Source organism: Pholis gunnellus (genome assembly GCF_910591455.1).
Source record: "Pholis gunnellus genome assembly, chromosome: 21".
NCBI classification, from domain to species: Eukaryota; Metazoa; Chordata; class Actinopteri; order Perciformes; family Pholidae; genus Pholis; species Pholis gunnellus.
This window is the reverse complement of record NC_136548.1, coordinates 16,431,108-16,447,060: the sequence shown is the minus strand read 5'-3', so window position 1 is coordinate 16,447,060 and position 15,953 is coordinate 16,431,108. Positions and strand designations below refer to the sequence as shown.

General features: G+C 41.6%; 1 protein-coding gene across 2 annotated transcripts; it reads left to right on the top strand.

The window, feature by feature from the left end:
* Window positions 1-1,121: 1,121 nt before the first annotated feature.
* On the top strand, window positions 1,122-15,778 carry arhgap27 (Rho GTPase activating protein 27). 2 transcript variants are annotated; one of them, XM_079182765.1, is made up of 17 exons: window positions 1,122-1,338; window positions 4,728-5,186; window positions 6,753-6,992; window positions 7,444-7,524; window positions 7,707-7,829; window positions 9,149-9,235; window positions 10,989-11,050; window positions 11,185-11,272; window positions 11,697-11,798; window positions 12,013-12,111; window positions 12,443-12,542; window positions 12,682-12,813; window positions 13,566-13,664; window positions 13,753-13,830; window positions 13,965-14,096; window positions 14,237-14,342; window positions 14,485-15,778. In XM_079182765.1, exons 1-17 carry the CDS (start codon window positions 1,264-1,266, stop codon window positions 14,660-14,662), a joined length of 2,241 nt encoding a protein of 746 aa, XP_079038891.1. In that variant the 5' UTR covers window positions 1,122-1,263; the 3' UTR covers window positions 14,663-15,778. The 2 variants fall into 2 exon arrangements, with proteins under 2 accessions (XP_079038891.1, XP_079038890.1); XM_079182764.1 differs by having other exon boundaries at window positions 10,983-11,050.
* The last annotated feature ends 175 nt before the right edge of the window (window positions 15,779-15,953 follow it).

The window sequence follows — 15,953 nt, the reverse complement described above, 5'->3', positions numbered from 1 at the left end:
ATCTGTCCAGACACTTAAAGGAGACATTACTATGCTGAATTTCAGGTTCATACTGTCTGTCTGAATGTACCTGCATTCACCCTTTGTCTGAAATGCTCTGTTTTAGCGCGATGCGTTGCCAGTCAACAGCGTGGGTCCATGTTTACGTCCTGTCAGCTGATGTCATCCACCCACACACTGCAACTGCAAAGAAACGGGGACACGTTTAGTTTTTTGCTTTTAAAACTTTGAACTGGTCTCAATGATCACAAGTTTCTACACGGACCGAGCGTTTCGATACTTTTACAGTATTTGTAAAAAGCACTTAAACCTGCTCTTTAATAAAAATAAAAAAAGAAGTTTTTACAATATGGGAACTTAAATGTGAACTGTTTTCCAGGAAGCATTGATTCATCCTAATTTGAGATTAACCCGACAGTCTCAAAAAAACTAAAACTGCCACAAAGCGTCTGCCTGCTGTCTGCAGACTTGCTCGTGTTGCCCCATGAAGAAGGAAGTGATGGTCTCACAACAATTGGCCCTGAAACCAGACTTCCTGTTTCAAGCCTCGTGGACTCTGCAGTTTTAACAACACGCAGTCTCATCAGAATGGCCGGTTAAAAGTAGCACTCCCACAACATTGTGGGAAAATTATTGCTTCCCTTATTTAGCCCGCTCTTGGCTGAGTGACCTACTGTAGCATAGAGGGTAGAATACTGTACACTGGAGAGCAGCTACTGACCATAAAGATGAAACAAAGTAGCTTTTTGTGTTTTCTTGTTCTGTAATGTTCTCTTTTGAATATAACGCTCAACTAAAGGTCATGTACTCTTATAAAAAAAAACATTTCCTTTTTCATCATATAGGCACACAAGCAGGAAGTAGGTTGAAGTGACCTGCTCAGTTTCTGTTGCTCCCTCTATCGAACTCTCTTTATTGTCTCTTTCTGCTTTTCGCTTCACAGACGGTTGCCCTCTGCCCCCCTACCCTGTGCACAGCAATTTATGCATGTGAACACACACACACACACACACACACACCTCACACAGCCTCTTCCTGCTGCTATTGTAACAGAGCTCACAGTTCTTCTTTTCTATCTGGGCTGCAACTCTCACAGCTGCTGCGAGAGGAGGAGGTGCACGCTGAGGGTGTGCTCATGAATGTGCGTTTGCCTCTCTCCCATCACAAGTTGATCGAACGCGGTCGTACGCTCTGAGCCACTGCAGTTCGGCATCCGTTTGCCTGTTTGGATACATGGCTCCTTTTAGATAGAACGAATTAAACATGGTGGACATGTACTCCAGGGTCTGGTCAAGTCACAGGGCCAAGCCGGACTTGACTCTGCCGGTGGTTCCTCAGGTAGGCCATCACCGCGACACCCTTTTATTGCTACATTGTAAATTTGGAGTCTCTATGGTCAGCGTGCTTTATACGGCTTTGTGTTTTGATGACGGTCCCGCTTCCTGCTTCGCGTAAACATGCCACCCCTGCACTTGTTTCTTTTCCTGTACTAAAGTAAAGTGGTATGAATAGTGAACTGACGGTGTCGCTTAAAAGCTCATTCTCTCAATGTTGGTTTTAGATTTTTTTAGTTTTGATGTTAGTGAACACTTTCAGGTGGTCTTCAGTCTCTAACATGTCTTTTGTATCTGAAAGAGAAAATCTGAATTCACGCGTTTCGGTCTGAATTCTACAGTTTCGTTTGTCGACATTTTTCGTCAATTCATACTTGAGTCTGATATCGGGAACAAGATCAACTCTTTATATCGCAACAACCAGACCAGAGAACTATAGTTATGATGTGTAACATAATACTGATATATATACAGTGCATAGCGGCGTCAAAATACAAGTGACTGAACGTTTTAGTGCTCAAAATGTTATTTTTCTTCCGAAGGTTTGTGTTTTATGGTCAAGACAACGGATTGAGCAAAATGTAAAGTATCAAAAGTAAAAGAACTCCTTCTGCAGAACAATGGCAGCTGTGAGTGTTCTGTAAATGCATGACATTACTCAATATGTAAGTTACATTTTGACTTCTGGTCGAGGTGGAGCTGGTTCTTTATATGAGGTTTTCTCAGTGGTTCCAAACCTAGAGGTCGGGCCCCTCACGGGAGTCACGATATTAATCGGAGAGGTCATGAGATGGTTAATGAGGTCGGAAAGAAGAAGAAAAAAAAGCTCTTTGACAAAAAGTTGGAATCATATTTTCGACACTTCTCTAATCTGACTTTTCTTATTGCGAAATGATGAACCTTGTTTAACCTTGTGCAATCATTTCAATGAAACTATCTAAGAAGTTTAGAAGGAAAACATCTTTCTGGTAGAACTTTTAGGAACCGGCTTAATTTTTAAAAAATGCATAGATTTTGATAAAATATGATATTTTTGTATGTAAAATCTAGAGAAAGTATTAACTACAGCTGTCAAATAGAGGTAGTGGAGTAAAAAGCACAATACTTCCTTCTGAAAGCATCATACTACAAAAAAGCCCCACAAGTAAAGTACCACAAAATTGTACTGAAGTCGTGTACCAGAGTAAATGTACTTGGACTGAGATATTTGCAGGCCAGTACTCTGTGGTATTCCCTTTCAAAGCGATGACAATCCGTCACACATTTGCATCGTGGCGTTTGTTGATCTGTTTGTACAGTCCTCCTTGCATTGCATGATGGGGGCATGCCAGCGTAGCTATTTCAGAGATCAATGATGCAGCTCTTTCATTTCCTCTGTCTGCCTCTGTGGAGGCGTGTTGTGTGGTTTGGAATCGATGTATTTCGGGGTCAGTTGTCTGGCCGTCCGCGTCGATAGCCTCGTGGTCAGATTGAGATCAATGATGAAGCAAAGTGATAACACTGAATAGACGGATGAAAAACACAGCCGATCGTGAAATCCATTATGCGGAAATGCTATTTATGTTAACCACTTATATCTATATAAGTATTCAAATCCTTTACTTATTTAGCAATAATACGATTTAAAAATACTCCGTTACAAGCAAATGTCCTGCATTCACAGTACAGAAGTGTTATCAGCGTAGTATAAAAAGTACTCACACAGGAAATGGTCACTTCCTTTGATGGTGTTGTATTATACATATTCTATATATATATATATATATATATATATATATATATATATATATATATATATATATATATATATATATATATATATATATCATAAGGATTATTAATACAGTACTCATGTATCAATGTATAAATAGCATTTTACCATTGAGGTGGAGCTAATTTTAACTGCTCTATATACTGTTTCTGTCTATAATTATATAATTATATAATAATAATTATAATTACGTCCTAAAACCTGTGAAAGGATCTGTCATTGCAGTAATAATACTGTATTCAACCAGTATTTTCAAAATTCTAAATCAATTAGTTTAAATATGCACCAGAGAGGAGCAGACTAAGGCAAGTTGCTGCAAAAGTATTCTGAAGAATGAAACTTTTTTTTCTCTTTTAAATTAATTGCCGTAAATCGGGTTTATATTGTCGTTAGCCCGCTTCAACGGTCGCAATGGCAACGGTACGTGTTATTGTGGTTCCCACTGCTCTTCTTGGTTAGCTCCCGCCCTGTGCAGCATCCAAGCGCTGGGATTGGCCAGGCGTCCATGCTCGTTGAGTTCCTGGCGACTTGTTCAGGTCCTGTGCCTTCACCGACAGGCTGTCCTGACCCTATAACTACTTGAGGTCTATGCCTAACTTCAACCAGTCGTCTCCACCTAAACCAGCTACGCAGGGCGGGTCTTGCCAAGAAGACGAGTGGGATTCATAATTACGCCAACGGTACACATAAAAAAAAAATGTCATTAAAGCACTGCACATTTATCAGAGTGATGAACGGATGCAGCACACACACGCTCACACACAGACAGGACTCAGGCCTCGGTAAATATAGACCATGAGGCTCGCTGAGAGACAAGAGGTAGTTAGAGCGTCGTCTGAAAGAGAGCAGTGCCATCATGAAGTCGTATGAAAAGCTCTGCGGGGCGACGGGGGTGAGGACGAGTTGCCTCAGTGGAGCCCAGGTGAGAAAAGATCACATTGTTTTCATCCTGGTAGGGGTCATTTCAAGTGTAATAGTGACACTTTTCATTGCGTAACAGAGTTTCAGAGTGCTGAGGACAGAGGCAGCCTTTCATCACGCCGCAGTTTCACTCTTAATTGTCGCGCTTTAAACAAATGAGTTGTGATGATTTGCATTGTGTGGCAATACCTGATGATGGCAACCTAGTTTTTCTTTGTCTTTTTTTTGGAATGTAATCCAGCATTCATCATGGTTATTTTAGCAAAACACACACACACTAAAGCAGACATAACCTCTGGACATCGTTTTCACACACGGGATCATTAAACTGTTTTGTGTAGGTGTGAAAAGGAGATAGAATTGGGTAATGATCATTAATGTGAGAGGAACGCCTCTGTGGCGTGTCTTTTTTTGTTTTCTGCTGTGGGCTACTTCCTGTGCTCTGGTACTCTGTCAGATGCGGAAGGATCACATTATTCAGATCTATGCTGTAGTGAGAGCAGCGGGGCTGAAGCCTGGTTCTTGACACAGCTTTAATCTTGTACACCAAACACTTTTTGCAAGCTTGTTTTACTAAATAATGTCTTTACAAAAGCACACACACACACACAAATCCCACATTATCTTTAGTTCTTGTTCTGTAGAAACACCTGTGCCTGTACTTGAGTTTCTCCATCTCTATTTTTTTGGCCTTCCCACAGGTGGAGAATGAAAGTCTCCGGTCAGCCGTGTACGTCAATGTAGCACAACTTCGCCAAAGCATCTCCGAGTCTCCCCCCTCGGCTCCCTCGTCCTACTCTCCCTCCTACCTCGACCCAGAGGGATGGGAGGCGCACGTTGACCGAGACAGTGGACAGGAGTACTACTACCACCCGTCCACAGGGCGCACCACCTGGGACAACCCCTTTCTAGACTCCCCCACGGACCCTGAGCCGCCTTGTTCCCCCTCGCCTCCTCAGTCTCCCGCCCTTTCTCCGGCCGCCGCCTCCCCGCCCGCGTGGACCTCCGATTGGGAGGAGTTGGTGGATGAGACCAGCGGTCGCCCCTACTTCTACAACGCAATGTCTGGGAGGACGTCCTGGGAGGCCCCGGAGCAGCTGAGCCCGTACCCCCCTCTGATGGAGCCCATGAGCGTGCACAGGTTTCACGAGGACGGGCCGGTAAGGACGGCCTGGCTGCTCTACTTAGCCTCCCTCTCTGTCTCCTGTTTTTAGCTTCACCCTGGGGAAAGCTGCAAATACGGTCTGCTTTTAATGGAATTAAATCTCCTGCACCTACATAGCAGACAAGACTGGTTTTCACAGTTCCAGTGCAGAATGTCCCCAACACAGTGCCCCTAAGTATAAAAGACATTTGTCCTCAATTTATTTTATTACTATTCCAGACAGCTTCAAGAGAGATCGTTCAAATGCTCCACTTTATACGAGTACATTATTCAAACATTCGATGGTTTTCAGCTGCTTTTGCTCACAATGCGAGCAACAAGTGACCCCTTTTTTCTGCCCCTTAATGGCTTTTGTGAGCTAGAAAGAAGCACTTTGAGGCCACGGAAGTGCTGTGACTTATCTATCAAAGTCATGGGAAAGTCATTGAGTATCTGGGTCATAGTGGGAAAGTATTAATTTGCCATTATTCTGTGAGATTTAGCAACATTTCAACACAAAGACCAGTGTCTGGTCTAGTGATCACTGCAATGGTTTGATTAAAGGAATAGTTTGACATTTTAGGAAATACACTTATTTGCTATGAGAAGATCGACACCACTCTTTACGTTAAATATGCTAAGCTTAGCTTAGCACAATGACTGGAAACGGAGGGAAACAGCTAGCCTTGCTCTGTAGAAAGGTCACAAAAGCCGTGTACCACCACCTATAAAGCTCCAACCGGCCAAACTTAAAGTTGGAGATTGTTGAACCTTTGACAGACAACAGTATAAACTGCCAATCAGGAAACGGAGTCCTGTGACATGTTGACCTATGTTACAAAGTGTCTCACACCTCCCGGCCATAAAATGTGTAATTATTGTGGTGAGCTACACTTCACGGCTGCTTGGTGTGTTTCCGACGTTAGAGGTTCTGGATTTTGAGAGCCAGGCTAGCTGTTTCCCCCCGTTTCCAGCCTTTGTGCTAAGCTAAGCTAAACGGCTGTAGCTTTTGTATCTGAAAAACAAAGTGTTATCGATCTTCTCATCTAACTTTAGACGCATTTCCCAAAAATATTTCACTATTGCCTCAAACAATAACGGAAAGATAAGATAAAACTTCATTAATCCCAAAGGAAACTCTTGTGCCAGATATTGATCAAAGATTACAACAGAAGAATAAGAAAAAACAATAAAGTAAGAATAAAAACATATAGAACAATAGAGTAATAAATATTAAATGTATAAAAAAGTAATACAATATAGCGATAAGAGTAAGATACATTTAGTAAAATACAAAAAGTAAATACAACAACATAAGAATAAAAACAAGAGTAAAAAAGTTTATAAGAAGTAATACTAACTAACTAAGAAGAACAAAAACATTTCTGATACAACATTTTTAGTTTTATTATCAAATCTCTGCTTTTTTTTTGGTGAAGTACTGCACAGTTTTCCCAGTTGAGGACTCAAAAAACTATTAAGGTCAAACAAAGAGAACATCACTCATTAGTGAATCTGCACTAAAACTCATAGATGTATTTGCATCCGTGTGTTTTCATGTTCGCTGTGTTTCCCTCCCCAGCCTCCTCTACCCGACGAGGACTACCCCTCGCAGGAATACTCGGCTTCTGATCGGCCGGAGGGATACGACGATCTCCTCGCCGCGGGCCCTCCCACCCTCCCTAAAGAGTACACCCTCAGTCATGTGAGCCAGACCATCATCCCCCGGGCCAGCCTGGACCGCAGCAGCCCGGCTGGTTGGAACCTCAGTGTGGAACCCAACGGGACCTGGGTGTTCACCAATGAGCACTCTCCAGAGCAGGTAGCTCCATGGACTGACTGAGGAAGATGAAGTACAGATAAGATAGACTTCAATTAAGAGATATTTCTATGCTATTTGATTGCAGAAAGCACTTTTGTTTGAAGCGTGCAGATGCTTTTATAATAGTAAAATAATGTAATAATCAATAATATAATCACATAGGGAGCAGAAAAGTATTGTGCAACTCCTTTAAGTCCCCTACCTCACTCCCTTATTGTTACTATCACTGCAGGATATTCTTTTAATTCAAAAGCATTCATATTTTCACATTATATGAATATATTATATAGGAAACAAGCTTTTTATATGTTAAGCTACTTTGGATTAAAGTATTTTTTCTTTCTAGTGAGTCAACTAAAGCTGTGAAAATACTTTTAAAGCTATTTTTTATTTGGGAAATCAACTGTGAGTTTGAATCATCTCTAATAAAGAACTCTTTGTTGTGCCGCAGTGGATCAAGTCTGTGGACGATCGAGGGCAGACCTACTACTACCTGAGAGACGGCTCCAGGTCTCAGTGGACCCTGCCTGAGGTAAAGGCCCCTCGCTGCACGGGGATCAATGAGAACCAGTTTGTTCATGATGCACAGTAGAAGTATAGGCGCCATTCAGAACACAAAGTCTTAAATGTACTCTAGTCTGAAGTCAAACAGGTCCCTCAGGGTTTCAAATACTTTAACTATGACTAAACTAAAATGTGTTTTGGTCCCTTCAGGTCCCTGTAGCTGCTGGTCAGTTCAGGACGGAGAATGGCGTCGAGGCAGGCAATCAGTCGGTCATCAAAAACTGGAGGCACACGATGGGGCCTGGACAGCTCAACTTGGCCCAGGATGAAGGGGTACCCACGTTCATACTTACACACACACACACACTCAGACCTGCAGGTACATGCGCATGCTGTATCACTCACACAGGGTGTGACCGCGAAGCTTAGACAGAACGCTTTAGTCAGCCAGAAGAAGTGAGGGCACTCCCAGGTTTAGCAAGGCAAATCAACTGCAGTGTGCACTCGTATTTACAGCAACAGCTTGAGGACAGAGCTGCGGAGGGAGGGAGGGGGAGGGGAGGGCTGCTGGATTCAAGTGCAGGCTTCTTCCTACCGAGCAGTCAGGGGTTCAACACCTTGCTCGAGGGCACAACAGAAGATTAGGGCTGGCCTCTGTGTTTTTTACGTAAAAAACAAAACAAACAAATTGTGTTCGTAGATGTGTCTCCTAGTCGTGGTTGAATTTGGCACATACAAGGTGGGAATACACACTAAACTGGCTAAAAGTATGTGGAGAATTGTGTGGAAGAATTCCCAACACATGTGATTGTTGGACAAGTCATTCCAAAAATAATGGGAGCCTGATCTGCTCCACTCTTCTAGGAATGCCTTACTGCAAGATGTTATAACCTGGCTTGCATTCAGCCACTAGAGTGAGCAGCAGTCCGGGCACTTTCACATTTTACTCTTTGACTTTTTTCTCACAAGCTGCCGGTACTTTTTCTCCCTGCTCCATATCAGGTTATTTGGGTGATTCATAGTAAATGTAATGTCTCATAAACCGTATGATGATAAAAACAATGTGGAAAACATCATCTGGACAAGCTGAGACACGGGGGAGGTTTTTTTTTGTAATCTATCAATAAAAAGTTCACGTCCTTTTTCTAAAAATAATGAGTGAACTGTTCGTCATAACTCGTCGGGGGAGGGAGGACACTCTAAAAACAATCTCGGGTGTTTTATCTACTGTGGAACTTCATGATGTAATCGTGATTGCTGATACGGGCCGGTACACATGCCAACATGTGAATAAGGAGAGTACTTCAAGCACCGATGATTAGTGGCCTGCAGGCAGCATTCGCTTGATCCCAAAATTGTTCGATGGGGTTGAGGTCAGAGCTCTGCACAGACCGATGAACTGCTTCCACATCAAACTGGGAAAAAGCAACAGGAAAGGGATGCACATAGTTGGAAGCGCATATTCAAATATCAATGTATGCCGGAGCATTAAGACTTTCTTTACTTCAAAAACTTAAGGAGTCCAAACTGCGATAAACTCTTTCGGTCTTAAAGTTTTATTTTCAATTGCGATGACTGTGGAGGCCTGTTTAAAAGTGTGGAATGTGTAAATGTGGTTGTTATTCTAACCTAAACCTTATTCTGTTGTTCAGAGGTTCGTACCAACTCACAGGAGGAACACGTCCGACTACAGCAGCGACAGCTCCAGCACGGGAAACTCTCCAGAGACGCAGCACAACGTGAGTGGAATCCGTCAGTCTGCTTTGTTACTCCAGAGTAACTCGAGGCTGAAAGAATACCTAGTTAGCTACTAACACTTATTCAGCACTGTGAGCTGCCTCGTATCTGAACGGTGTTCTGTCTCTCTCTTAAGGCTTTTGGGTTTAGACCCTGGAGAAACCCCTATTATCTGACCTCCAGGTGGCTGCGCTATAATGTGGGTTGTTGGTTTGAGCGCTCACCTGAGCTCGACTCATAGATAGCAGCGTCTATCTATGACGGGTGGAAGGTGTGACTTTAAATCACTCACGGAGCGTTTGTTTCATTCCCTGTGTCAAAGTGCATGGATTCCCTCTGCTGGGACGCATGTTTTCAACCACACTGCCCACCTGATAGACCCGCTGTTTGTGTTCCTCATGTGTCCTGATGCATTCAGGTAGCTCAGGAGCTAATCCGCCGTAAACCTCACTTCAGATGTTTGACTTTTAAATGTACAATGCACAACCAACGTACGGATGTACGGATGGACAACCCAAAGATATTAGTCACAAAGTGCTTCACAGTCAAAGAAATAAAGTAATATCAGGTAGAATCAAATAAATAAAACAATAATACACAAGGGAAACAGATGTTGAAACATGAAATACCACATGCTACATGAATGCTTGTCTAAACAGGATGTTGCCGGTGTGGAGGAATAAAGGCGTACGTTGGTTGTGGATTGTACATTCATTAGTCAGAAATCTGCAGTGAAGTGTACGGTGGATTAGCTCCTGAGCTATCTGAATACAGCAGGACGTGAAACCAACTCACGATCGTACAATACGTACTTCCTCCCATTCTCCTGATACCTCAGAAAGCCTGGAGGCATTTTCTTTACATTTTGCACAAACGTCCACCTGGACTCAAGGATGAAAAGGATAAGGACTGTGACTCGTGAATCCATAATGCTCGTTATGATAAGATGCTGAAGTGACAGACATGGACTTAAACTGCAAATGGACTGGTTGGCCAACGCATACAACCAGGAGATGTTGATTCTAGTTCTTCTCATCAACAAATTACACAAAAAGACCAAAACCAACAATCAGTTGAGCTTTAAGTATTGTCTGTGTAGCCAAAGCCTGATATAACTTCTTCCTCTGTGCCATAGGGCTTCATTGTTGTCTAAAAACTAAACTAAAATGTAAAAAGCGCCACATGTGTTACTGAAAATAGTTCCCAACAAATGCACTATTTACTCTTGTTCAAGTGACATTAAATAAAAACTACAACATTTAGCTATATGTTAATTTCAAACATTAATTGTTTGGAGTGAGTAAGGCTGAGAGTAAAGAGACTCAGTCAAAGTATTCAGAGCCAGACGAACGCTTTGGTTTCGTTCTTTCATGCAATTTGTTGACAACAACTAATATATTGAATAACACCAGTCTTATCCTTTAAGCATAGACAGAATAGACTAAATAATCTGTTGATTTCTATGGAGTGAAGTCTTCTTTTCTCACAATCTATCAAACAATCAGAAAAGCTTTCACTTCCTCATGGGAAAGCCCCTCTGTGACTCTAAACATAGATGAGGATATTCTTCATATTAGGAATTAATCATCCTGAACGCTGCATGCATGCATGGCTCGACTGATGAAGTTTGTGTTCAACCCAAAACCAGAATTGTGTGTCCCTCACATCAACACTTAGCTTGACTTTCTCACTCGAGCGTAAACAATTACAAATGGCCCATAAAGAATTCAGATGTTGTGACCGTTTCAGGTGCAGAACTTGGAGAAAGCCGGGATCCTCAACAAAACAAAAGTCTGTGAGAACGGCAAGAAAGTACGGTAAGCTACATCTTCACTTTGAGGACACGCTCACCTTTCAGTTTTTGTGTGTCTGGAGTCATGTGTCGTCTCCCCCCCCAAAAGCGCTCTGTTGCCTTGTTCTGCGTTTGTGACGGTTATTCCCCCATCTGAAGGAAAAACTGGGCCCAGACGTGGACGGTTCTCCACGGAGGAGTGCTGACGTTCCACAAAGACCCAAAGTCTGCAGCACTGGGGGCCTTGGTACGACCTACACTTAAATATTAATAACAGAAGCACTGGCATGTTCGTATGTGTGTGTGGGGGGGGGAAGTGCATTAATAAGAAGATCTGACACCTGAATGCTGCTTTCTCTGCTCATGTTGCATTCTGTGCATTACTGAGAAGGTTGTGATGGAAGTGAAAGCTTAGAGACAGAATTATTCACTGACTTTTCTTCTTGAAGCTGCTTCTTATCCTTCACTTTGGTATCATGTTTTACAATTGAAACATTACACTGTTACACTGTGTGTGGCGTTACCTTTATGGGGAGTGACAGCACGGAGAAAAGGATCCCTCGGGGACGGTCACCGCTTTTGTTTGAACGCAGCTCGTCTCTTGGAATGCGGCGCCACCAGTTTCGTAAACTGCTGTGTTTGTTTTGTTTTTGTTTTTCTCTTCCACGCAGCACAAGACCAATCAGATTGTTCCGGAGGTCACGGTGGACCTGCGAGGAGCGTCGATTGGCCGGGCGTCAAAGGACAAGTCCAGCAAGAAGAATGTCTTAGAGGTGTGTTTGTTTGTTTGATGTGGAACACAATGCAGCGTGTGCCACGAGCAAATAACACATGGGCTTCATTTAAGAACTGAGAGTTTTTATGCCTCTCAACTAAATCATGATCTCATGTATTCATATCAAATATTAAGATAAGTGGACTGGGAATTACGTTAATGTGGTTTGTGATTCATGATTGTTTCCCGTTATCTCATTATCTCTCCTCCAGTTAAAAGGCAAGAACGGCGTGGAGTTTTTGATACAGTACGATACAGAAAGCATCATCACAGACTGGCACAAAGTCTTAATGGACACCATACGACAACTGGTGAGTCCGGCCGTCGTCCATAACTGACACATGAAAATGATCCACATCAAACTGCAAAAATATCTCCGGCTTATAGAGTTATTTCTATCTCACAAGTGACAGACAAACCTGACTTAAACAACAAATTTCATTAGCAGTGAATTAGCAGGGACGAGTACGTTCAGTGTTCAATGATCCTTAACCCTGTTTTAAAAGTTTAAAGTAAACGTGATTGTCTTTCTTCGTTTTGACAAATCAAAATAATGTTTAACTCGGGTTTAACTGCGGTAATGTTGCAGTCGACGGTGAGCGATGGGTCTGATTGACTCTACTTTGTACGTCTGTCCATCAGGAGTACCTGGACCATCATTCAGAGGACGAGGACGGGGACATATATGAGAAGATCGTAGAGCGAGATGACAAGGTTGCAAGCGCCATTGACAAGCGAAGATGTAAGTAAAAAACAACAACTATTCCCTTGTTTGAATCTGGCATGAATGATGTCATCGTTCTGACCCAGTTAGACGCATCAGAACCCATCGAGATCTACATTAATTTAAAAGTCCAACATTGTGTTTGTTTGTTTTTTAGCCAGGCCGAGCGTCACAAACTCAACCGGCTCTGCAGGGGACACGGACCAGAAGCGGGTTCGAACCAAGCTGATGAAGTTCCTCATGAAGCGGCCCACGCTGCAGTCCGTGAAGGAGAAGGGCTACATCCGAGGTAAACTCAGACACATGATTTGAATAGAAGCTGATGGAAAAGTGAGTTTCACTTCACCAGACTTTGAACACTCGCACGGTTTGTGGTGATACGTATATATATATATATATATGTAAACACACCCTGTTTTGTATTTTCCAGTGCGCATTTCATATCAGTTCACATCTTCATTGGGAGCTGAACACAACGGACGTTTGTTTTGCAGAAAGACATCATAAAGAAATATAACATGAAGAAAGACAAAACACAATAACAATAAGACAGTAATCATGCTGGAGTTAAACTAGAGTAAAAGGTGGACACAGTAACATAAGATAAAGTATTAACTCTGCAGGAAACCCAGAGACAGTCTACGGTGTATTAGAAATAAAAGCCATAAATTACTTTACTCACCACCACAAACAATTCACCTTTACAAAGACGTAGTGCAGTCTTAATGCTATGAATATATTAGCACATTGTCTATACTTTATTCTGTTTATTGCATGTACAAATAGGAATATACTTATTCATTCAGCACTAATTTCCTATATTATACTATTTATTATTTATTTTGCCCCATCAGCTGCATTTCTGTCTATATTTCCTTCTATTTCTGTTATTTATTTTTATTTTCCCAACATAGCTACATGTTCTCAAATGGAGTAGTAATTCTGTCTCTATTCATGTCTTCAATGGGGTGATAGTACTGCTACTACAACGATTACTACCTCTGTTACTAGTACTAATGACAATGTGCTTCCTCCCTGTAGACAATGTGTTTGGCTGCCATCTGGCCACTCTGTGTGCACAAGAGAAGAACACAGTTCCTAGTTTTGTGGAGAAATGTATCAAAGCAGTGGAAACGAGAGGTAATCCACCATGTTTGAGTCCCTGAAGTATTCTTTTTACTGACTGTGTGCAGTGAAGAAGTTGACTTCCTGATGTTTTGATTTGCAGGTTTAGACATTGATGGACTCTACAGAGTGAGCGGAAACCTCGCCGTCATCCAGAAACTACGCTTCAAGGCCGATCACGGTAAATCTTCCAACAAGTTGAATTTCAGTCACAATGACTCCAGATGTAGAAGGATTCTACACTGCAGCTCACTGCAGACAGCAGCGCCCCCTGCCTGTGCTTTAATGGGCTGTGCACCTGTTTTGTTCAAACAGAGGAACTGGACCTCGAGGACGGCCAGTGGGAGGACGTTCACGTCATCACCGGAGCGCTGAAGTTGTTTTTCCGAGAGCTTCCCGAGCCGCTTTTCCCATTCAGCCACTTTAATAAGTTCATCTCAGCCATCAGTGAGCAGATTTCTGAATCCATAAATCTAATTTCAACACATTCTGTTTGTGTATTCAGTTTAAATGCAGACAATGTTTAAAACTGACATGAATGACGGTATTGGTGATTGGTTGATGTTCATTTTGTCCTGATTTTATAGGAATTCCTGACTACAAAACAAAAGTCTCTTGCATGTTCGAGCTGGTCAAATCACTTCCTCCTTCAAATCATGATACCATGAAACTCCTTTTTGGGCATTTACGCAGGTATCTTTTTATTTTAATTTTATCCTTTGCGTGTTTCCACCAAACAGTTTGAGGATCTATAACAGATGAATAAATATTGATGTAAGAGTGTTATTGAATCGACAAAAAAAGTCAAATGATCCTCTATTTCCTTCTCTCACAGGGTCATTCAATATGGAGAGGACAATCGCATGACTGTGCAGAATGTAGCGATTGTATTCGGCCCGACTCTGCTCCGGCCAGAGATGGAGGCGTCCAACATCGCCATGCACATGGTCTTTCAGAACCAGATAGTGGAGCTCGTCCTGAACGAATACGAGCGTATCTTCTTCTCCAGCTAAAGCGCTCAACAGTGCAGAACCTGCACAAATGTCTCAGTGTGCTCAAGTTATTTGAAGTGCTAGATTTTTACCCTCCTTGCGTTCGCATAAACAGCTTCAGTGCAACATCCGAAATGAAACTCCTCTTGTAAAATAAGTCAACGTTTTCTTTGCTCAGACTATTTGAGGTTTAACCACGTAAAAATGAGATTAAAAGGATCTTCAAATGGTCTTTTCTGAGAATATTTGAAGCATGTTTAACCACTGTTTAGTCCAGATGTGCTCCGTAGGAGGCTGACACCATTAGATCTGTCTTTGGCAGTATTGTCTGATTGAGCCACACAAGCTTGTTGCTTGAGTTGAAGAAGACGTGTATCAGATTGCTCGAGCGGTCTTAATCTCACAAGTCACTTTCTGGAGATTGGAATTGTCTATTTTGTATTTTTTGGCGTAAATAGAACCCAAGTCAAGCCTGGACTGATGCATTGACGCTCTCCTAAAGAAATGATCAATGATTGCTGCCATCTTTATTTTAGAAATTTGAATGACATTTAAATATTGTTTTGAATTTTAAATTACAGTATATCACGTATGGCAATAACTGATATTGTATTCTAATATTGTGTTATTTTTACCTATGAATTTTAATGTAAAATAGAAATGTATAATAAGAAATATTAAAACCAACATCTCGCTGTGAAATAGATGACATAGAATACTTGTGCAACCTATAGATTATTTTCCACTGAATAAAATGCCATGTCATGCTGTCCGTGAAGAAACGGTATAATAACACCATAGAAATATAAACTAATGATTCATCTTTTTGACGGTAAGATCGGTCTGAACGTGAAACAGTAAAGTGGATTCTTGAAGAGATGTATGACCTGTAAATAGAAATAGAAGGCATGTTCATGCTGAATGTTGTTGAAATTGCACAAGTTATTCCGTAATAAAAAAATAACTTTGTAAAAAAGTACAGCTGTTTATTTATTCTTGTCAAGAGGCTCGTGAAATTATGTCTGTAAATGAACAACTTAAAAATGGGAGAAATTCACTACGATCTGGTATTTTGAATTTCAATTACAGAAGTATGATCAACAAAATGTACTTAAACACAAATAAAAGTGCTCTTGCATAGAATTGCCCCTTTTAGAGTGTTTTTGTTTCTTATGTTATTTTATTTTTTCACCATTACCGATGCCTTAATGTCAATGCAGCATCTAAATGTTGCACCTTGATCGAGGTGAAACCATTTTTAACTCGTTTATATACATTTGGGTAGTCATTTTTTATCAGACCATAAAATGGC